The sequence below is a fragment of the Enhydra lutris genome, unplaced genomic scaffold (genome assembly GCF_002288905.1).
Source record: "Enhydra lutris kenyoni isolate GAN:26980312 unplaced genomic scaffold, ASM228890v2 scaffoldscaffold1, whole genome shotgun sequence".
Taxonomy (NCBI): domain Eukaryota; kingdom Metazoa; phylum Chordata; class Mammalia; order Carnivora; family Mustelidae; genus Enhydra; species Enhydra lutris.
The window spans coordinates 68,409,661-68,433,325 of NW_019154085.1; the positions used below are offsets into that span (position 1 = coordinate 68,409,661).

At 37.3% G+C, this 23,665-nt stretch overlaps 1 protein-coding gene across 2 annotated transcripts in view; it reads right to left on the bottom strand.

Annotated features, from left to right (window-relative positions):
* Positions 1–23,665, bottom strand: part of LOC111145265 (solute carrier family 25 member 12) — a 104,443-nt gene that overhangs the window by 75,874 nt on the left and 4,904 nt on the right. The window contains exons 1-2 of one of the 2 annotated variants that reach the window (XM_022500083.1): positions 9,471–9,503; positions 7,705–7,847 (exon numbers count right to left, since the gene is read on the bottom strand). In XM_022500083.1, coding sequence (XP_022355791.1) covers positions 7,705–7,814 — 110 coding nt within the window. In that variant the 5' untranslated portion in view covers positions 7,815–7,847; positions 9,471–9,503. Of the gene's footprint in view, positions 1–7,704; positions 7,848–9,470; positions 9,504–23,665 lie in introns of those variants that run through there. The other variant, XM_022500075.1, reaches the window with a different exon arrangement.

Sequence of the window (23,665 nt, forward strand, 5' to 3'; positions counted from 1 at the left end):
GGTGGCTCAGTGCGTTAAAGCCTCTGCCTTTGGCTCAGGTCATGATCTCAGGGTCCTGGGATCAAGCCCCGCATCAGGCTCTCTGCTCAGCAGGGAGCCTGCTTCCCTCTCTCTTTCTTTGCCTGCCTCTCTGCCTACTTGTGATCTCTCTCTGTCAAATAAATAAATAAAATCTTAAAAAAAAAAAAATTAAAAAAAATACGATTACCCTGAAATACACATATTTTATACTCAATAGCACAACTTACTGTTTTTAGGAGAAAAGTTAAAAGACTTTTTCCTTAACTAGCAAAGGTTATAAACAGTTGGCTGGCAGACAGAATTTGGACCACACATGTTTTCTTTGGCATGCAAAGTATAATTGTTTTAGTTACATTAGTTGCCAACATTAAGAAATCTTAAGTACTTCACACAAATATCCAGTTTTCTGGTTTCTCTTATTAAACTGCAAGCATGGGCAACAGTTTTCTCTCCCAAGTAGCACAGCTCCCTGGAGCCAAAGCAGAAGCTGCCTCTTCACAAGACCAGGGCCCACTGGTTATCTAACTCCACCCCTGTGGACCCCCACGTAGGTTTCCCACTAAGTAGACCTTTGTCTAAAATATAAAGTCTGCAGACTCTAAATATCTACATTTCTTAGGGTGGCGCAGTTGGTTAAGAAGGTATTGGGGAGGGCGCCTGGGTGGCTCAGTGGGTTAAGCCTCTGCCTTGGGCTCAGGTCACGATCCCAGGGTCCTGGGATCAAGCCCTACATCAGGCTCCTTGCTCAACGGGGAGCCTCCTTCTCCCCTGCCTGCCATTCCCGGTGCTTGTGCTTGCTCTCTGTCTCTCTCTCTCTCTCACTCACTCAGTCAAATAAATAAATAATATCTTAAGAAAAAAAAAAAGAGAGAGAGAGAAGGTATTAGGGGAATACATAACCAATCCTCAATACTCACAGGTACCTTTGTTACATAGAGCAATTTTTTTGAAGAAAGGTTAGTTAAGAAATACAAAAGCAGGGGCTCATGGGTGGCGCAGTCGTTTAAGCCTCTAACTCAGGTCCTGATCTCAGGGTGGTAAGATCCAGCCACCACTACCCCTCCCAACCACCTTCCGCACAGAGCCTGCTTGAGCCGCTTCCTTCTGCCTCTGCCCTTCCCCACCACACTTGTGCCTCTCTCTCTCAAATAAATAAATCTTAGAAACACAAAACCATCAGCAACTTAAAAATAAGTCACTTCATATTATTCAGCCTTAAAAAGGAATGCAATTCTGATTGATATATGCTGTAACATGGGTGAATCTTGAAAACAAAAGACTAAGCAAAAGTAACCAAACACAAAAGGACAAATATTACATTATTCAATTTATATGAAATACCTAGCATAGTCAAACTCATTAAAAACAGAAAGTAGAATAGGGGTTACTAGGGGCTGGGTACTGGGACAAAACAGGGACTCACTGTTCAATAGGTATGGAGTTTCAGTATGAGAAGATGAAAAAATTGGTGGCGATGGATGGTGGTGACAGTAGTAGAACAATATGAATGTACTTAATGCCACTGAACTGTACACTTAAAAATAGTTAAAATGTATTGCATTTTTTATTATCTATATTATATTATCTATATGTTATTTTTACATTTAATTTTATTTTATATATTATATATTTTATTATATTTTATTTTAATGTATTATATTATATATTTTATTATATATTTTGTTTTTATTATATATATTTTATTTTACATATTTTATATACTTTTAATTATATATTTTAATTTTATTATATATTTTTGTTATTTTATTATATATATTTATGTCTATTATACATTTTATATCTTATATTTTATTATATTTTATTTTATATATATTTATTTTATTATATATTTTATTACATATTTTTATTTTGTTATGTATTTTTATTTTAGTATATATTTTATTATATTTATTTTATCATAATATTTTAATACAATATATATTTTATTTTATTATATATATTTTAATATAATAAAAAAGTCACCTGAAATTACCCAGGTTTACGTATTTATCAAAATTCTGCAAATATACCTTTAAGTTTTATATTTGTCACTGTCTGTAAATTTTACATCTAAAGAAATCACTCAAATACTGAAATCCAGTTAATAATATGCATGCTGAAATATTTAAAGAGTATCAATGTTTGTAATTTACTTTGGAATGTGTGAAAAAATAAGATGGATGGACAGAAAAATAGAGGGATATATAAAAAAGGAAGCACAGAAAAATGTTAATGATAGAATATGGTAGGTATATAAGTGCACATGGTAAAATTCTTTCAACTTTCCTGAACATTTGAATTTTCAGTATAAAATACTGGGAAGAAGTAGGGGGTGTGGGGCATGGACCATTTTGCCTCTCTGATATGCCCCTTATCAATTTTTAGCCCATAGGCATTTTATACCACATGATAATGTAACAGTACTTTTCATAAAGCAAGAAATAGCCTATTTATCTGTGAACATGAAGCAAACATGTTCCAGAATAATTTTGAAGGCTCTACTCCCCATATCCTGCAAAGAATTCCCTATTGTTAGAAGGTCCTAACCAAGACTTAAGCAGAACAAATGCAAACCACAAGCCACTAACTGGGGTGAAGAAACCATTGCTTAGTTCATACTTTAATAAATGGTTTTAATAAATGGTTTGTTTTCTTTTAACGAGGATGAGGGGGAACCTTCAATTTTTACCATAACTACTGCTTGACTTTTTACAAAAAACATATATTCATATTATAACTCTGAAATAATGTATTTTATGAATTGGATGTTTTAAAATTTTTCTACAAAGTTCCTTTTAAATTTACCAAATGGAAACTAATCAAATTTCGTAATATTAATATGTTAATTTTGCAATTTTTAGAACAACCAAAATTTCTCCATAAAAGATTTTTCTATATGCATGAAGAATACTTTTACTCTTGGAACGCCAGCTGGTACAGTCAGTAAAGCATCTAACTCTTCCTTTTGGGTCATGATCTCAGGTGGTGAGATGGAGCCCTGCATCTGGCTCTGCACTCATGGGGAGTCTGCTTGGGTTTCTCTCTCCCTCTCCCTCTGCCCCTTATCACCCCAACCTCCTGGCCACCCAGAGCTCTCTCCCTCTCTGTCTTTAAAATCAATCTTTTTAAAAAAATACATTCTTGGGACACCTGGGTGGCTCAGTTGGTTAAGCAGCTGCCTTCGGCTCAGGTCATGATCCCAACGTCCTGGGATCGAGTCCCACATCGGGCTCCTTGCTCAGCGGGGAGCCTGCTTCTCCCTCCGCCTCTGCCTACCACTCTGTCTGCCTGTGCTCATGCTCTCTCTCTCTCTCTCTAACAAATAAATAAATAAAATCTTTAAAAAAAAAAATCTTTTTTAAAAAAATAAATAAATAATAAAAAAAATACATTCTTTTATGTATGTAGAACATTAAAGGAAAACAGTTGTGAAAAACAGAGAGAAAATAATAGTTTTATACATTAGAGGAGAATAGAGCCTCCAGAAGAAATTCCGACTAGAGCTAAATATAGAAACTACAATTCCAGAAGTTAGTTTCAAACAAGCAACTGTCGAAACATTTAAGATCAGATCACACAATAATAGTTCCCAAAATCTGCATCTGATGCATGAAATGATTTTGCTTTTCATTATACAACCCCATTTTCAAAGTTTAAGCCACAATCTCACAAATACTTGGCTAATGGCCTTTACTTTTAGACAACCCATCATGCTATTTATACCACATAATGTTGCTTCTACATGGCTTTGCACAGCGAACTCTTATATCAAAACCACTGCTGCTTATTTGACTATCCATCTGAGCAAAGGGAATGGGGAAGAGGAAAACGGGCAGTTTACATGCTAAGAAAACATGGAACAGGGGGCAGGGGAGTCCAGAGCACAAAAAGGTATGGTATTCACTACTCTTAAACCTGCTTTTCCCACTTATTTATTAACTGAATCACTTAGACCTGCCTATATTAGTTCTATTAATTGAGATTGGGTCTTGGGTAATTATAAACAATGTTATGTGATGCTATTTCAAATTATCTGTACCTATAAGATTCTCATAGAACAACTACAATAGAGAGTTGCCTACATGGCACAGTCAATTAAGTGTCTGCCTTCGGCTCGGGTCATCATCCCTGAGTCCCAGGATTGAGCCCTGCATTGTGTTCCTTGCTCAGCAGGGAGTTTGCTTCTCTCTCTGTCCCTCATCCCACTCATATGCTCTCTCTCAAATAAATAAAATCTTAAAAAAAAAAAAAAAAAAAGGTGCAGGAGCATGTGCGGTTCAGTCGGTTAAGCGTCTGCCTTCAGTTCAGGTCATGATCCCCGGGTACTGGGATGGAGCCCTGCTTTGGGCTCTCTGCTCAGCGGGAAGCCTGCTTTCCCTCTCCTAGTCCCCCTCCTTGTGTTCCCTTTCTCACTGTGTCTCTCAATGTCAAATAAATAAATAAAATCTTTAAAAACAAACAAACAAAAAACCTACAATAAAACCAAGAAATATCTCCCAGGGCTATAAAAAAAGAAATACCAACTGCAATACTCTATTCTTTCATCACTGCTCTGGGTAAAGGAGTGAGAAACAGAAAGTAGAGGGGAATAAAGAACACTTAAAAAAAAAAAAAAAGATTATAAGAAGGAAAATGGACTAAAAATTAAGAGAATTTTGTGTTATTGGGCAAATCAATCAACCTCTCTAGATCTCATTTTCCTTAAATGTTAAACGAGCAAGGGCTGACTACTTGGAATAAATTAAACAATATCAAAGCTTTTGATTCTCTTGAATTACAAGTATTAAAGAAACATTAACCCGGATATCTAACCTTTTTTGAATTCATAGACAGCCCCCTCCTGAAAACCTAGGGTTTCTCCCCAGAAAAATGCAGATATAAATTCACTCTTTTTGCATTATGTTTCAGCAAGTTCAGGAACCCCTGAAGACAAGCCATGAATACAAGGTTAAGAATTGCTGTGTTTCAGGGTGTTGGTTGGCTCAAGTCATGATCTTAGTTAGGGCTGTGAGATCAAGCCCCGCCTAAGATTCTCTTTCTCCCTCTCCCTCTCCCTCTGTCCTATTCCCTCTCTTAAAGAAAAAAAAAAAAAAAAGAATTGCTGTGCTTCTAGAAAATTCCACCTTTCTCTGCTTTTAGAAATAATCTAATGTTTCATAAACTCATTTAATTTTTAGGATCTAACTCTTGGCATCAGATTTCCTACCCAATCCCAATTTGACTCATTCCAAAGAGAGGAAAACCGGAAAATTAAAAAGTTTCTAAAATCTGAAATAGGGGCACCTGGGTGGCTCAGTCATCAAGCATCTGCCTTTGGCTCAGGTCATGATCCCAGGGTCCTGGGATCAAGCTCCACATTGGGCTCCCTGCTCCTTGGGGAGCCTGCTTCTCCCTCTCCCACTCCCCGCTCATGTTCCCTCTCTCGCTGTGTCTCTCTCTGTCAAATGAATAAATAAATTCTTTAAAAATAAATAAAATAAAATCTGAAATAAAAAAGATTTACTGTTGAAGGGAAGGGGGAAAAAAGATTTACCTTTTACAAAGAGAAACAAGTTTGTTTTTAAGTGAACATTATCAACATTATTTGATACACTTCACTAGCCAAAACCCATCTTTGATCTACTGTGGCAGCTTAAACCTTTGGTTCCACTCAACCACATTAATGATGCAACTGAGTCTGGGAGAACCACATGAAGCATCAAAAAAAAAAAATACACTTACTGAGATGGACCAGAGCAGATGGTCACAAACGAAGCATCTGGAAAGATACGGGTACTCTGAAAGCAGGTCTCAGGCCAAATTAATGACAATAAATACTCTAATGATTTCTAAAATATCTAAATGTATATGTTACCTTTAAAAATTTTGAAGACTGAATTCTGATTAAAAATACCTTTCATACATATTATTGCCTAATCACTACTGAGAAATCCAATGACTGAATACCCCATAGTAACTTATCAGCTGATTTGACGAATCTTTTGAAATTTATTTATTTACTTATTTAAGTAATCTCTATGCCCAGTGTGGGGCTTGAACTCATGACCCCAAAATCAAGACTTTCATGTTCTACTAACTGAGCCAGCTGGTTTGACTTTTTTAGAGGCAAGCCACAAAAAGTATGTAAGTTCCCCAATATCTACTATTGATAAATTATATAAAATCTTTATTTAAGATAGAAAATACTCATAGCAGACCTAATGCACTATACTAGGTTCTGCGGGAAAACACAAATAAATACAATACTAATGCTGGACTCAACTCAGATACCAACATTTCTAGTTTAACAACTACAGTAGTTTCCTAAATGTATTTCACTGCATGTAAGTCTCGCCCTACTCCAACCTACCATTTTTCTAAAAATCTGATCATTTCTGTGGTAATAGAAATAACTTTTAACAACTCCTCATTGACCAGTTTTTCACACAACTACCTCTACAAGTAGGAGAAAGAACCTGGGCCTTTGAAGGCCTGAGGATGTAGCCTGGAACTCACAAAGCACGACAAAATTCTCTTTGAAATTCATAAAACTAATCCATTTGCTCTGTAGTTCAATATTTGATTTTAATATAAAAATGGTGAGCTTTTCCCCCTGAGTAAACTGACGCTACAGTAAAATGTGCCTTGCTATTTCTGTGTCTGCACACACCCCTACACTGCCAGGCTAAAAATACTTCCAAGACTAAGTCACGTGCCTTCAGGACACAGTCAAACCTTAGCACAGAAAGTCCCCAGTTCCACTCCAGCCACAACTCCAACAGCAACAAAGCAACAACACCATAGCCAAGGTACACACAATACAACTTCCCCAATGTCACTCCCCGAAACACATACACACGCAGGCACACACATGCACACTCTCCTTGATGTTTCACACCACTGCTGTTCCCTTTCCTAGAACTCCCCTCCCTGTTTATCAGACCACTAGCAACTCCCCGTTCATCTTGCCAGATTTCACTCTAGTATCACCTCATCCATAATGCTGTCCTGATCACCCAAAACAGAGTTAACCCTGCTTTCTTGGGTGTCCTTTGTAACTTTCATATACTTCTATTATAGCACCTCCTTCCCAAAGTATTATTTTCTTTGTTTATGTACCCTCTTTCTCACTAGGCCATGAGTTTCTTCTTAAGACCAAGAACCCCATTTTATTTATGCTTATATTACTAAGGCACGACAGGGCCTGGCTAATGGTGTTTTCAATAAATGGTTGTCAAATAAATGAGTAGACAGACGAATAAATACCACCCTCTAAATTCTTCCCTGATTTATTCTTCTTCGTAGCACTTGTAACCTAACATGCTCTAGTTTACTTTTAAATTTGTATGTTGCTTTTGCATTTATCAGTTTGCTCACTGGTGTAATTCTAGGCCTTAGAACATTGTCTAAAACATAGTAGGTATTCAATATATTTTGTATGAATGAAAGAAATACACTTAGTTATCTGAAAACCATTTTGTTCAGATTCAATATAAAATACAGTTTAAAAAAAAACACACATAAGAAAAAAATGCTAGTTATGCCAAATCCTTGATAATGGCAGCAAGTGACACTTTTTATAAACTTCTAAGAAAAAGATACAGTTTATAAATTCCAGATGGTCATAGGCAACCTTAGGGTTTACTATTTTTTAGTAAGATATTGCAGAACATTCATTTTCAAAAAATGTATAAAGGTTCTTACCCATCCTTGGTTTGATCAGCTACTCCTGCCAAGAGCTGCACAATCTTCGGATTGCTATTTGGATCATTATACAGTCCAAGATAACGCTGCACAAAGTCTTCTGGGGTCATGTAATGTTCTCCATCGACCTCAGTACTGGCATACTAAAAAATAAATAATGTATACTTAAAAATTAAAATTATTTAACATCACCTTGTAGCCAAAAAAAATGTTCTGTGAAAAGGTAAATTAAAGGCCAGTATCAAAATCATAATAAAGATAACAAATGCAGGACTTTTCTCTGGATAGTGAAAAATACTCAGAGGCTGATTTAAGAGCATTGGCAAAGTACTGATACATGCTATAACATGGGCAAACCTTGAAAACATTGTAAGTTAAAGAAGCCAAACACAAAAGGCCACAGACTGTATGATCCTTTTTACAAATGAAATGTCCACAATAGGCAAATCCACAGTGACAGAAAGCAGAGGCATGGTTGCCAGGAACTGGAAGGAGGGAGAAATGAGAGTAACTGCTTAAACATATATGGGGTTTCTTTGGGGGGGGCAATGAAAATGTCCTGGAATTAGATGGCGGCAATGGCCACACAACACTGTAAATATACTAAACAATACTGCACTGCAAACTTTAAAAAGGTTAAAATGGTGAATTTTGTTATGTGCCCTTTTTTTCATCAGAACATATAATACTTGAGAAGAAATATGAGAAAGACGAAGAAAGGTGAAAGGGCAGCCGAGGTGACCAAGACCTGAGAGTGAGAAGATGACACCTGCAGACTCCTAAAGGCTTTCCACCCCAACAGCAAGGAGCTGGGGGCGGGAGGTGGAGGGTGGAGGGGTGCAGGACAAACTACTAAACCTTAGAAATTAAAATGAATGAGAAGAGCATGACAAAGAAGACCTTCCATCATAGGTATTTGTTCTATGTTCCAATAGCTGAAAAAAAGAAACAAAAATATTCTTCTTTTATGTGATTAATTTTTATAAAGAAAAAAATAATACCTGCCTATCAAATAAATACCTCATTATTTTAAGGGTTTTATATACTATGGCATGATCAAACATAAAGAACCAAAGTTCTCCTCTTTTGGGTTGCAGCTGACCAATTTAGCTACTTCAATCAAATATCAAAGCAGTAATATCAGAAAATTTCCCAGAATTGAAGAATACAAACACTCACTAAATTGCCAAACTAAGTGCCAAAAAAACAAAACAAAACAAAACAAAACAAAAAAACCCATGCCAGGACCTGGTCCATCATCATAAAATTACAGAATACCAGAATAAAGAGAAAATCCTGAAAGTTTTCAGAGACCAAAAAAAAAAAAAAAGGTCACTTATAAAGAATTATGAATCACAAGCATCAATGATTCCTCAACAGAAACACTGACAGCTTAAAGACAGTGCAGTAAGACCTTGAAAATTCTAAGATAAAGGAGTTCCAGCCTAGATTTCTAAACTGAGCCAAACTTTCAATCAGTTGTAAGAGTAGGTTAACAGTACTTTGAGGGGTGCCTTACTTAGCTGGGCTTACTCGGTTGGGCATCTGACTCTAGGTTTCAGCTCAGGTCATGGTCTCAGGGTCATGAGATCAAGTCCTATGGCAAGCTCGGTACTCAGCAGGCAGGCTGCTTCTCTCCCTCTCCTCTGTCCCTCCCCTTGCTCATGCATCTCTAAAATGGATAAACCTTTAAAAAAATAAGTGAATAAAAATAAAAGTACTTTGAGATATCCATGTTCTCAATACTTCTTTCTCCCATCGTGTACCTTCTCAAGAAGCTATAGAAGCATTTACTCCATCAAAAAGAAGCATGAACCAAGTCAGAGGAAGATGTAGGATCCAGGAATCAGCTGATCCAACCCAGGAAAGTGGCCAAGAGAAATACCCGGACAAGAACTGTGCTGCAGGCCTCTAGAGTCCATGGTCCTGGCAGGGAGCAGACAAAGGACTCCAAGAAGGAAAGCCACCAGGAAAAATGGAGTGTTAAATTACCCAAGGCATTTGGCTATATGGAAAATAACATTGGGAGGAGTATTAATCTTTGTTCAAATGTCATCTTCTCAACGAGATCTACTCTTATCACCCTATTTAGTGTTATAACCCATGCCTGCACTAATATTCCCAGTTCCCCTTATGTTGCTCTTCTTTTCCCCTTGGCACCTATCACTTTGTGATAAAGTACATACTATGTACTTTATGTCTTTATTATGTTTCTTGCTTATCTCCCAACAAAGGAAGGAATCTTTGTCTAGTTCTAGTTTTTTTCTTTGTCTAGTTTGTATAGATTGTCTGTTCACTGTTGCATCCCAAGCACCAAGAATAATGGCACACAGTAGGCATTCAGTAAATATTTGTTAAATTAATGGATTGGTATTAGGTACACAAATTGCTAAGTAAATAAAAAGTTAGGTAATTTTTAACTCTATGAGAAAGTAAATTATGAAAAGGTATTTTTGTTGTATAAAAACAGGAAGTAGGGGTGCCTAGGTGGCTCAGTTGTTAAGTGTCTGCCTTTGGCTCAGATCATGATCTCAGGGTCTAGGGATCGAGCCCCACGTCTGACTCCATGCTCAGCAGGTAGCCTGTTCCTCCCCTCTCCCACTTCTCCTGCTTATGTTCCTTCTCTCACTGTGTCTCTCTCTGTCAAATAAATAAATAATCTTAAAAAAAAAAAGTAAATATAATACATGACTTGGCTCAAAATAAATAGTATTTATAGTCATAACAATATAGATACAAGTATTAATTACAATGATAAACATACTGAGAGGAATGGAGGGAGAAGGAAGGAGGACATAGTATAAGGAAGTCTTCAACTACTATCATGGGAAGTCAGTACTGTCTAGAAATAGCAATATAGAAACATGAAGGGAAATACCAAAATAAATAGCTAAGAGAAGTGGTTGCTTCTGGGAAACAAGACAGGGATGGAAAGGATCAAAGCAAAGGACTATTGGTTTGCTTTTTGGTTAAGTGTTTCAAATATTCTCATTTGTGATTCTGACTAAACCAAGCAACCAGCTCTTTCAACAAGGAAAGAATTAAATAAAAAATGTTTCTTTTGTCATATTCTGAAACACACCACAGAGGCTATCACAGCCAATGCTTTGTTAGCCTGTGCAAGAAGTAGTCCAAGGTAGACATGTTTTTACCAGCTTGTACTACCAAAAACACCTAACAAATATCACCTCAAAATAAAGTCATGTTTTTCTACTACATAATAGTGAGTGGATTCCACCAATTCCCATCAACTACTTCTTTTGCTCTTTGTTCTTCAATGTTCTTCAAAATCTGACATGTTTTACCAAAATCAGAAAACCACGGAGTTAAGAATAGGATAGGCAGGAGTGGGGAGAGGCACAATGTCAGGAAGACTACTGCAACTGAAAAGAGGAATCAACACAAGGAAATCTAAAGATAGAATTTAAGGACATTGACAAGTCAACAACTCACTAGAATATGAGTGCCAAACAATGGTATGGAAAATGTACTATAGGATTCATTTACATGCAGAAGGTGAGACCAAAAAAGCAGTTTGAGACCAGATGATAGAAAACTTTGAATGCTAAGCTGAATAGTCTGACCTCCATTCTGTGGGGCATGGGATGACACTAAAATTTTAGAGGACAGAGCTGTGATTTAACCTGTGCTCTCTCTAGTGGCAATGGAAAAGATGGTCTGGAGAGCACAGAAACTGACTGGGGGCAGGGAGACCAAGTGTCCGTTACTGAAGATCCGGGTGAAAGAGGATGAAGCCTGAACCAAGCGGGTGGGAGTGGAAATAAGAAAAAAATGGGTACTTTCACCCCTTGCTAATGGCTTTTTTAAAATGATTTTCTTTAAAAAAATTTTTTTAGATTTTAATTATTTATTTGTCACAGAGAGAGAGAGAGCACAAGCAGTCAGTTAGTGGCAGGGAGAGGCAGAAAGAGAAGCAGGCTTCCCACTGAGTAAGGAGCTGACACGAAAGTCAATCCCAGGACCCTGGGATCATGACCTGAGCCAAAGGCATCTACTTAACCGACTGAGCCACCCAGGCATTCCTAAATGATTTTCATAATGTTACAGTTCAAAATTCAAAAGGTACAAAATGGTATACAGTGAAAAGTCTTCCTAACACCTTGGTCCCTAGTCACTCAATACCCCACTCCAGAGGCAATCAATTTCTTGTATATCCTTCCAGATGTTTTATGCATAAATGATTATACATATATGAGATATATGCATATACATGCTAATATATACATATGCAAATACGCATGAATATTCTTACCTATTTCTTTTTACACAAATGATAACTATTGATACTGTTCTGTACATCTTGCTTTTTCCCCAATTCATTTTGAAAAGCGATTCAGCAATACATATATACATATACCTATCATATATAAAGAACTATATGAATGCTCACGTCCTTTGACAAGGAATCCCAGGTATGAGTCCTATGGAAAATGTAAAAGAAGGAAGAACTAACATGAGATGCAAAATAAAAAAAGATACTAGAGATGGGTTATGGAGATCTTTGTTCTTTCTACAACTGTTTGAGAGCTGCTTGCTTTCCTTAATCAGATGTCAGTTTTCAAAAAAAGAGTATGAAAACATTTCAGAGTTAGTATTAACAAAATGTGGCAACTAATTCTCCATTTCTTTTTGCCACATAGGTATCTCATATCTAAAAGTAGTACCTGAATTTGTCTGCCAGGATTACCACCACTACACACAGAACACACACACACGCACACAGAAAGTATACTGTACTTACAGAATCACCAGGATTTCACAACATTCTTGATTTTATGAGGAAATAGAGCAGCCTTAGCAGAAATCAAGGACACAGCCGCCAACAAGGAAAACAAATGCTTTTGTTGACAAGTACTGGAACAGGCTTTGCCAGTATCTGGGGTTATAAATGATGCCAGAGAATCACTTACCCTGAGGTATTTTGCTAGTGTTTTCCCCAACTCTCCTAGTCTATTTTAACTTGATTTGAACTGAAAGATAAAGTGTATAGCTCAGAGGGGGGAAAAAAAACAAGTCTTCTCATCCAAAAGGAGTCAGTACTTGACTTTTGCAGGAGACAGTTAACTAATTAGCTCATTAAATTAGAGACAATTACTTGGCAATGTCAGTGAGTCTGTTTGCCTGAACAGACAGAACAGAAGAGGGAGTATAGAACTGACTAGAATCTACCCACAGTCAGTCAAGATGCTAAAACATGTTAGGTATTATGTTAACAAAGAAAAGCAGATACCTTAAAAACAGGTGATATATTTAAACCAAAAGTATATTTTAAAATACTTTTAAAATAAGAATGACCCATTTATTTTAAACAACTCCATTACTTTCAATGTTTATTTTAATTGACTGGATAATAATGTTTTAAACAAAGTAAACATGGCCTTGAGTAACACAAAAGGCTAGAAGTCAGAAAACTTTTAAGAGGCCGTATTAAGACTTCTCTCTGCTAACCGAAATGACTTGCATTATTTACACTAAAAACAATAAAAAGCAATGTAAAACAAAGTTTTGGGTCTCCCAAGCTAACAGTTATGCTAAAAATTTAATAAGACAACTAACTTACTCATTTCATCATTTCCATTTTGTTACTGTCATTTCAAAGAGTGAACCAAAATTTCTTTAAATGAAATTGACCAAATACTGTATCCACACTCCAAATAACTTTAGAGTTAATCACTTGCCATTTCAAAGATGTCTCTTAAGCAGTTGTAAATCCTTCTTGGGCAGGAATTCAAGGACACATGAAAGACATTGACAAGAAGTGGCTGACATCATCCAAACAAAATAGGTGACTTATTTCTTTATTAAACTTTTTCCAAATCCAACTTAAGTATTTGAATGTAAAAGCGCACATAGATTTGACATTTCCAGAAATATTTAAATTTACATTTATTTCACATGTGCTTGAAAAAGTTTTGACATTCTGAAGACTGAGAAATAAAATGGACCCTAATGAAAGATTAGAATATTTATTGCTGATAAAAGATGTTAGGGTTTCACATATAGATACACATACTTACACTATTGTACTTACACTGAACTACCTCTAGCTCCAAATGAGATGATGTTATCTAGAAATGTTTTGCCTACCAGGCCAACGGATCAACATATCAAGGTATCACTTGACTGAAAGTAAGTCAGACAGTAGTAACTCCTTTAACAATTTACCAAATTTTAACCTATATCACAGGTTACTACAAAGCAGACTTTACAAAGAATTTTCACAAAATCCTAAATTTCTACTGAGTAAGGAGGAAAAGAAGGTTAACTTAAAATTCAATGACACAAATGAGTAAAAAACCCAAATAGTCTAAATGAATCAAATTGCCTGTTTAAAATGGCTTAAGTTCAAAGACAAATAGATCCTTTGATATTTTATATGTCTAAAAGACTTTACAGAGATTACAAAGAAAAAAAATGTTTTAAGGATTTTATTTATTCTTTTGACAGAGAGAGACACAACAAGAGAGGGAACAGAAGCAGGGGGAGTGGGAGAGGGAGAAGCAGGCTTCCCGCTGAGCAGGGAGCCCAATTCGGAGCTTGATCCCAGGACTCCAAGATCATGACCTGAGCTGAAGGCGAAGCTTAAGGACTGAGCCACCCAGGCACCCCATAAAGAAAAATTCTGACCTGCTGTAACTATAAAGCTGGTTGCTTTTTCAAAAGTATACAGTGTATCAAAGATTTTCTTTTTAAGTACGCACACCAAAACCAAGGTAATATATTTAGAAGCATTACTAGTTAAACCAAAAATCTGCTAACATAAAATCTTCCAGTTATTTTGCATCCACTTAAAAAACAATTATTAAGTACCAATTGTGTGCTGGACCCTACGTGTGGTACTAAGGATGCAAGATCACAAAAAACATAGTTCCTACTCTCACACTAGCTCAGAGACAGTGGCATGACAGATACTGAAACCAGGGTCAGAAAATGAGTTCTAATCCCCTGTGTGATTTCTTGAGTGAAACACAGCTTCTCTGAGCCTCTTCTCTAATATAAAACAGAAAGATAGCTGTCTTGATGTAAGGGGAAAAATGAGATCTTGAACACCAAAGTACTTGGAAATTGTAAAACTAATGCATACTGAAATACTGTAGTTCTTCTAAAAAGTTTAGAAACACAGAAAAGCATAGGGTCCCGGTTTCCCTCCTTGCTTATTTAATTATTCTGTTTTTGCCCAAACATGAAGGAATTATTGTTGTAACTCTTCATCTTCCTCCAAACCAAATTGTGGAGTTGGCTTCCACAATTCTTGGGTTTACCACATCGGTCCTAACTGGTCTAGCCAGCTTAATCTCTGCTTATCCAACTCGTGGCCGTAACATGAGTCAAAACACACTGTTGCTCCATGACTTTGTTCCAACTAAGATGAACTGACATTTTCAGATCTTAATACCCTTTTAATATAAGTAACTCTCAAATGACAATGTCACAAAGTTTGGTAGTTACAGATATCACATAAAGCATTTCCCATATAGAAAAATGAATACGTGAATGATGGAAGAGCCGAGCATACAAAGTTAATCCTCCTGCTGTCCTTAACTTTACTGCTCTTACTCCTAATGGAAGCCAAATTTAGTCAAGAATGTGTGCTCTTTCACTACACGAGCAATCTGCATGAGGGGCAGACTGCAACAGGCCTGACACACAAACCCTGTTACAACAGCACAATGTGGAATTCATCTGTCATCAGTAATGTTTTAATAAAAAAAATAATTTTAACATGTGTGGCCACTTTTTAAAAGATTTTAGTTAGTGATGCAAAAAATTTTTGGTATTTACTAAAACCAGCTACACATGCATTAGGAAAAGGCAATTTTATCCATCTAATTTTATTTTATTTATTTAAACATTTTATTTATTTATTTGACAGAGAGATACACAGTGAGAGAAGGAACACAAGCAGGAGGAGTGGGAGAGGAAGAAGCAGGCTTCCCGCTGAGTAGGGAGCCTAATATGGGGCTCAACCCCAGAACCCTTGGGTCATGACCTGAGCCAAAGGCAGACACTTAACAACTGAGCCACCCAGGTGTCCCTATTTATTTATTTTTCTTTAAAGATTTTTTTTTTAAAGATTTTTTATTTATTTATTTGTCAGAGAGAGAGAGGGAGAGAGAGCAAGCACAGGCAGACAGAATGGCAAGCAGAGGCAGAGGGAGAAGCAGGCTCCCTGCTGAGCAAGGAGCCCGATGTGGGACTCGATCCCAGGACGCTGGGATAATGACCTGAGCCGAAGGCAGCTGCTTAACCAACTGAGCCACCCAGGCGTCCCTATTTATTTATTTTTCTTTAAAGATTTTATTTATCTGTCAGAGATTGAAAGAGAGAGAGAACAAGCAGGGGGAGTGGCAGGGAGATGGAGAAGCAGGCTCCCCCGTCAGCAAGGAGCCCAATGCAGGACTCATTCTCAGGACCCCAGGATCATAACCCAAGCCAAAGGCAGACACTTAACTAACTGAGTCACCCAGGTGTCCCATCCATCTAATTTTAATTAGCATTTTCTATTGCATATTTCACATACAGTAGAAATAAACCTTCTATTCGATTTTGCAAAAAAAAGTTCTCCAAACACCTGCTTTCTAACTCAGCTTGTTTCCATGAAATATTATGCACTTCTTTTTCTTTTTGCTTCAGTAAATGTATTTTTACTATCCATTATATCAAGTCCTACAGTATCTACTAAACAATGCAATTCCTAACAGCATGGAGGTACAAGACCCTTGTTAATCACTGAAATCAACTGAAGCTACCATAATAAACTAGGTCTACCAAAACAATTTTCCTCTCAAAATGGCCAAAAACCTTGGAAATAAAATAATGACCCCAGAGAACTCAATAACTCAAACTAGAATGCTTCTCAGGGCACATTAAGTTGCATAATTAATTTGTATTGTTCTTAAAATAATACTTCAATCTCTTGGTCTAAGTAACCATGGGAACATACAAGGAGCATATATATATTTGGAAGCCTGGGTAAATCATGTTTTTGACAATCAAGGTGCAGCTCCTAGGGGGACGGAATGCTTTAATGTTGGTAAGCCTTGATTAAATAGCAAGATTTTTGCCACAGAGAAAGAAGGACCTTTATTGTGGTAGGGAGTAGAAAATATTAGATTTAGGAGACAGATCAACCAAATGTAATGTAATATGAACATGGCTTGGATCCTGATTTTAACAAATCAAATTTTTTTTTAAGATTTTATTTATTTATTTGACAGAGAGAGAGAGAGAGATCACAAGCAGGCAGAGAGGCAGGCAGAGAGAGAAGGGGAAGCAGGCTCCCCACTGAGCAGAGAGCCCGATGCGGGCCTCGATCCCAGGACCCTGAGATCATGGCCTGAGCTGAAGGCAGAGGCTTTAACCCACTGAGCCACCCAGGCGCCCACAAATCAAATTTTTTAAAAAATGAAACAATCAGGGAAATTTCAATACTGAGTGGACATCCACATTATTAAGGAGTATTTTTACCTAGAATAATCAAATTATGGTTTGATGGTTTTCAGAGTCATCACCTTTAGAGATACTAGAGTATTTGTGTATGCAGTGATACAATGTCTGGGAATTGCTTCAAAATAACCCAATGCAGCTGCAATACAGAGGAAGCAAGGTTAGCCATAAGAGTTGGTGAAGCTGAGTGATGGATATATGATAATTCATTATACTATTTTCTCTAACTTATATAGATTTAAAATTTTCCATAATTAAAAAAGACTTTTTAAAAAATGACCAAAAAAGAATGAGATTATTCTATATGTACCATATGTACTCATATCTCCAAATAATATTAACTAAAAAAGCCGAGTTGCTTTGAAATACATAAAGCAAGTCTCTTCTACTTACTGTATAACCTTGAGCAAGTTACTTAACCCTCCTAGGGCTCAGTTTTTTCATCGATGAAAATGGGAATATTAATGGTTCCTACCTTATAGAGTTGTTTTGGGGATTAACTATAAAGATTTGTATAAAATACTTACAATATTGCCTGAGACATGATAGTTATTCAGTAAGTAAGAAATAGCACACACAGTTCTAGAAGCCCAATAGTGGCCATGGCACTGGTTTCAGTGAATGATGCCTCAGTAACTTCAGTAATATTAAGTAAAAGAGAGCTGGACAAAACAGGGAAATGATTTTTAAGTTACACACATAAAGAATGTATTATAAGTCTCTCTTTTAGGTCTGTGTTTTGGTATTTCAAAGCCTACTTGGACCATTATTCTTTCTCTGGTCCAGACTGAGCAGGTGAAGATTCCAAAAACAACCTCTGCACACAACTTCCACAGTCTCTCAATCTCAGACCATGGCTTTATCCTTTCTCAAAACCTATAAACTTGAGAGAAGTCACCTCTTATGGTGGTATTTCTGAATGTGGGGATTTGTAAAGATCTTCAGGTACAGGTCACAAGAATGTGAGCAATTAGCTGATTACATGTTCATAATCAGAAACACATACTAACATCTTAATCACTTTATAGGTCCAGCACAGTTGCCTGGGAAAGACAAGGGACTCAGATCTTACTCAGGAAAGAAAAACCTTCATCTTGGGACGCCTGGGTGGCTCAGTGGGTTAAGCCGCTGCCTTCGGCTCAGGTCATGACCCCAGGGTCCTGGGATCGAGTCCCGCATCGGGCTCCTTGCTCAGCAGGGAGCCTGCTTCTCTTTCTCTGCCTCTGCCTGCCTCTCTCCCTGCTTGTGTGCTCTCTCTCTCTCTCTTGCTCTCTGACAAATAAATAAATAAATAAAATCTTAAAAAAAAAAAAAAAGAAAAAAAAAGAAAAGAAAAACCTTCATCTTATCTCAGAAGAAAAGGGAGGGAACCAGGAACTAAGCTCCAGGTGTCAGGCATCATTTACAAATTACCTCAGTTAATCTTTCTAACATCCCTATGTGTTAGGTGTAGTTACCCCTTCTCAGACGGATGAGCAAACAGACTTCAAAGCTAATGTAAATACCTACAGTCATACAGCAAAAAGGGATCAAATAAGGGCTCAACTCCAGGTCAGACTACAAAGCCCTTGAAGGCCCTAGCTATTGGTCTCCTAGATGAAAAGGAGTCAGTGAGGGGCGCCTGGGTAGCTCAGTGGGTTAAAGCCTCTGCCTTCAGCTCGGTCGTGATCCCAGAGTCCTGAAATCAAGCCCCGCATCGGGCTTCTGCTCAGCAGGGAGCCTGCTTCCCTTCCTCCCTCTCTCTGCCTGCCTCTCTGCCTACTTGTGATCTCTGTCTGCCAAATAAATAAATAAAATCTTAAAAAAAAAAAGAAAGAAAGAAAGAAAAGAAAAAGAAAAGGAGTCAGTGAGGCCTCACTCAAGATATTCTAACACCCCCATGGACAGGAGGAAATTAAACTGGAAGAATCAAGGCAGTCATCCATAACAAAGCAAAGAAACACATAAGGAAGTTTACATAATAGATCAATATGGTCTATTTAAATATGACCTATTCAAAATGTAAATTGAATTATTCCACTTCCAATGTGAAAGATCTTCCGCAGTTTCAAACAACACTCTTAAAAGAAAAATCCAAACTCTTTTCTGTGGCCTACAAACAAGGCCGCAGATGATAAGGCTCTCCGGCAGCCTCATCTCTTACTGGCCATTCACTCCCTCACTGACTGACACTTCAGGCACACTGGTTCATTTCTGTTTGCCAAAAATACCAAACCCTTATCTACATCTAGGCCTTTAGACATGAGAGCCCTCTGTTCAGAATTCTCTCTACCCACCTTTTAGTCTCATCTCTAATAACACAATCTCAGGGGTCTTTACTGACCACCCTCTTGACAAATGATGGCCTTCTCCATCATTTTGTTTACTTCCTTGTTAGTCTTGTCACCTTCTGCAGCTGCTTTTTGTTTTTTTCCAAGTCTGTGGGCTTTGCTATTGTCTGTCTCATCGTGACCTAGAATGTGAGGTTTTACCTTCACTGAAATCCTCTTATCTAAAATCTATAAAGGTAGGGGCACCTGGGTGGCTCAGTCAGTTAAATGTCTGCTTTTGGCTCAGGTCATTATCAGAGGTTCCTAGATGAAGCCCCACTGCTGGCTCCCTGCTCAGTGGGGAGTCTGTCTCTCCCTTTCACCCTGCATCCCCTCTGACTCATGCTTGCTTTCTACCCCCCTCCCCCCACCTCTCTCAAATAAGTTTTCAAAAAAATCTTTAAGGCCACCTGATTGGCTCAGTTGGTTAAGCATCTGCCTTTGGCTCAGGTCATGATCCTGGGGTCCTGGTATCAAGTCCCACATTGGACTCCCTGCTCAGTAGGGAGTCTGCTTCTCCCTCTGACCCTCTCCCCTCTCAGGCTCTCCCTCATTACTCTCTCTCTAATAAATAATTTTTTAAAAATAAAAAATCTTTAAAATCTATAAAGGTAGAACCTAGCACAATGCCTAACCTGGCACACGGTAGACAATTAAAAATATACTGATGGAGGGCGCCCATCAGTCGTTAAGCAGCTGCCTTCGGCTCAGGTCATGATCCCAGGGTCCTGGGATAGAGGCCCACATCAGGCTCCCTGCTCGACAGGAAGCCTGTTTCTCCCTCTCCTGCTCCCCCCTGCTTGTGTTCCCTCTCTCTGCGTATCTCTTTCTGTCAAATAAATAAAATCTTTAAAAAAAAAAAATATATATATATATATATTTATTTATACATATATATATACTGATGGGTAGTAGAACACAACATGGCATTTAATAACACTAATTTTCTCATCTTTTCAGTTATTTTTCAATCCTTCAGTTGACTCAAAGATAAAATCTATGATGTGAGTATGCCTTTAATGCCTAAACTTTTTTTTAATGAAAACTTTGTATAGTTTATGGCAAATGCTAATATACTAAAGATAAAGGCTATTGTCTTCAATGCCTACATTCTAAAGAACTGGTGAAAACTCTTAATCAATATGGCTGAGAAAACTATAGATCCCCTTCTGTGTGTCTCATACTGGGTTTACTCAACCCAATTTAGTCTGGGAAGTCCTCTTTTAACTTCAGGTTCTGAACTGTTAAATTTTTACTTTTTAAATTATTCACTTGGTAAAAATCTAATACATGTACATCAATACTTTGTTTTTATTTTCCCCTAATAATTTTTTTTTAATTTTATTTATTTGACAGAGAGAGAGAGAACAGGAACACAAGCAGGGGGTGTGGGAGAGGGAGAAGCAGGCCTCTCACCGAACATGGAGACCAATCCCAGGACTCCAGGATCACGACCTGAGCCGAAGGCAGATACTTAATGACTGAGCCACCCAGACACCCCTCCCCTAATTCTTCTATAAGTATATATATGTGTAAATATACATACAACATATATGAAATGGCATTTAGAAAACTAAAATCATGCTATATACACTTAATTACATCTTTCTTATCTCAATAGTACATTGGAAATCTCTCTAAATCAGCTGATATAGGCCTCATTCTTTTTAGTTCTGCATAATTTTCCAGGGATGGTTATTCTAATTTTTCTACCACACCCCTTTGATAACATTTCTCTTGTTTCCTACCTTTTTTCCTCAAGGAACAACTCCATGCTGCAACTAACAACCTTGTAAACATATTCTCTCTCTTTTTTTTTTTAGATTTTATTTATTTGAGAAAGACAGAAAGCACGAGCTTGTGCACACAAGCAGAGGGGTAGGGCAGAGGGAGAGGAACAAGCAGACTCTTGATGAGCAGCGAGCCTGATTCAGGACTAGATCCCAGGACCCGGTGTTCATGACTTGAGCTGAAGGCTCACTTAACTGACTGAACCACCCAGGCACTCCTTGTACATACATATTCTTACGAGTATTTTTATTTCTCTGGGATAAATATCCCAAATGTAGGACTGTTTGTTCAAATGGTATCTTCTTTCTATTTTAAACTATTGCCAGATTGCTTTCCAAAGAGTCTTTGTTTCCACAAATACCATGTGAGAGCACCTTTTCGCTCCACACTGAGCCTCAGGAGATGCTATCATTTGTAGTACACATTCCATGCTTTTGAAAACATAGCCCTGATGCCTACTCCAACAAAGTGGAAATGTCTCCTGCTAAAAGCTCTGTTTAATTCCCTTCTCAGCTCCACGTTACTGCAAAAAATAAATACGTAATATGTAAACAAATGTTTATTGAATAAGAGGATATTTCTTTCCATTAAAAATATGTTATCATAAAAACCCTAAGGAAGAATCATACTGCTTTACATTAGCAGCATCTTCTTCCATTTCTTCTCTAAAATAACACAGAAGAAAACGAATTTTTCTAATTTTTATATGGAATATGATCTTCATTGTTACATTGGTAATAACGAGAAAAAGAACAGGATGGGGCACCTGGGTGGCTCAGTCGTTAAACATCTGACTTCAGTTCCGGTCATGATCTCAGGGTCCTGGACCTGAGTCCCATGTCAGGCTCCACGCTCAGCAGGGAATCTGTTTCTCTCCCCTCCCTCCGGTCCTCCCCCCGCTTGTGCCCTTGCTCTCTCTCTCTCTCTCTCAAATAAATAAAATCTTTAAAAAAAGAGAGAGAGTAAAAAAACAGGATTGATATAATACTTGAGTTCTATATTGCAGCATGTTTCTAGTCTAACATATATAATGATATAGTCTCAAATGTGTTGCTTTTACCATACCAATACATTGATAAATAAACAATAAAAAGTCTACCAACTGAAAAAAAAAAAAAGACCTTGACAAACAATTCACTTAGAACAGTTTTTTATAAACCTACTTGGCCACAAAGCATAGACTAGATTAACTTCTCATTCTGAAGTTTGTCAAGTTTATAATAAACAGCCTATGACATTCCTGTTATCCTCACCTTACCTCCCTCTTCATTGCTTCTATTGTCTCCTTTTGCTACTGTATATTTCTGATGTAGCGAAACTGGGTCAATGATGGTGTGTGGGTGAGAGAGGTGAAAGAAGAGATAAATCAAGAAATGACAATTGTAAAGGTAGTGATAGTAAGATCTTAGCTTGACAACCGGTTGTAAAATTATAGCACAATCTAACACATACGAATTCATTTGTTGTGCTCCAATTTTATGAACTTGTAGGGGACAGGGAAAACAGAATCCTAGTGAATATTATTGTTCTTTTTTTAAAAATAGAAAACATAGCTCATCAAAATTTGAGAAGTAATGAACACAGAAAAAAATAAACGTATTTTCCTATATTCAAAATAATAATGCACTTTATTTTTATAAAGCCCTTCTCACAAACTTGCACACATAATTCCATTAAAGTACTTTCAAAGAGGAATATTTTGCTATTGACAAAAACAAATGAGTATTTGTGAATTAGAGAGTTAATCCAAACTTTACAAAGAAAAGCTTTCAACTAGGGACACCTGGGTGACTCAGATGATTAAGCATCTGCCTTCGGCTCAAAAATCTTTGGGTCCTGGGATGGAGCCCCATATCAGGCTCCCTGCTCAGCACGGACTCTGCTTCTCCTCTCCCTCTGCCCATTCCTCCACTCACGCGCATACACTCTCTCTCTATCCCAAATGAATAAAGTCTTTATTTAAAAAAAAAAAACAACTTTCAATTGTATTCCAAAATTCAAAATCAAATCTTCTCTGTAGTCTTTAAACAGCTCAAATGATCCTGAACTCAAGTGGCCCCAAAATTCTACCAAAGCCAAATTATACTAGTAACAATAACCTATATTTTAATCTTTGTATCTTTTTGAAACTACTTTAAATTCCCATGGGACGATTCTCTCTAGTTCTCCTCCTCCTCCTTTCCACTTCAATTATGGATATGACTTATAAATCAGCCCCTTATTCCTGGTCTTGTTTCTTTTATTTTTAATCCCCTCACCACAAGGAATTATCTAACACCTGTACAAATTTGTCACTCCCCAAACCTGACAAATTTAACATACTGGGCCAACAACCCAACTTAAACTGCTCCTACAAAAAAAAAAAAAAAATCCCAAAATGGATGCCTTATCAA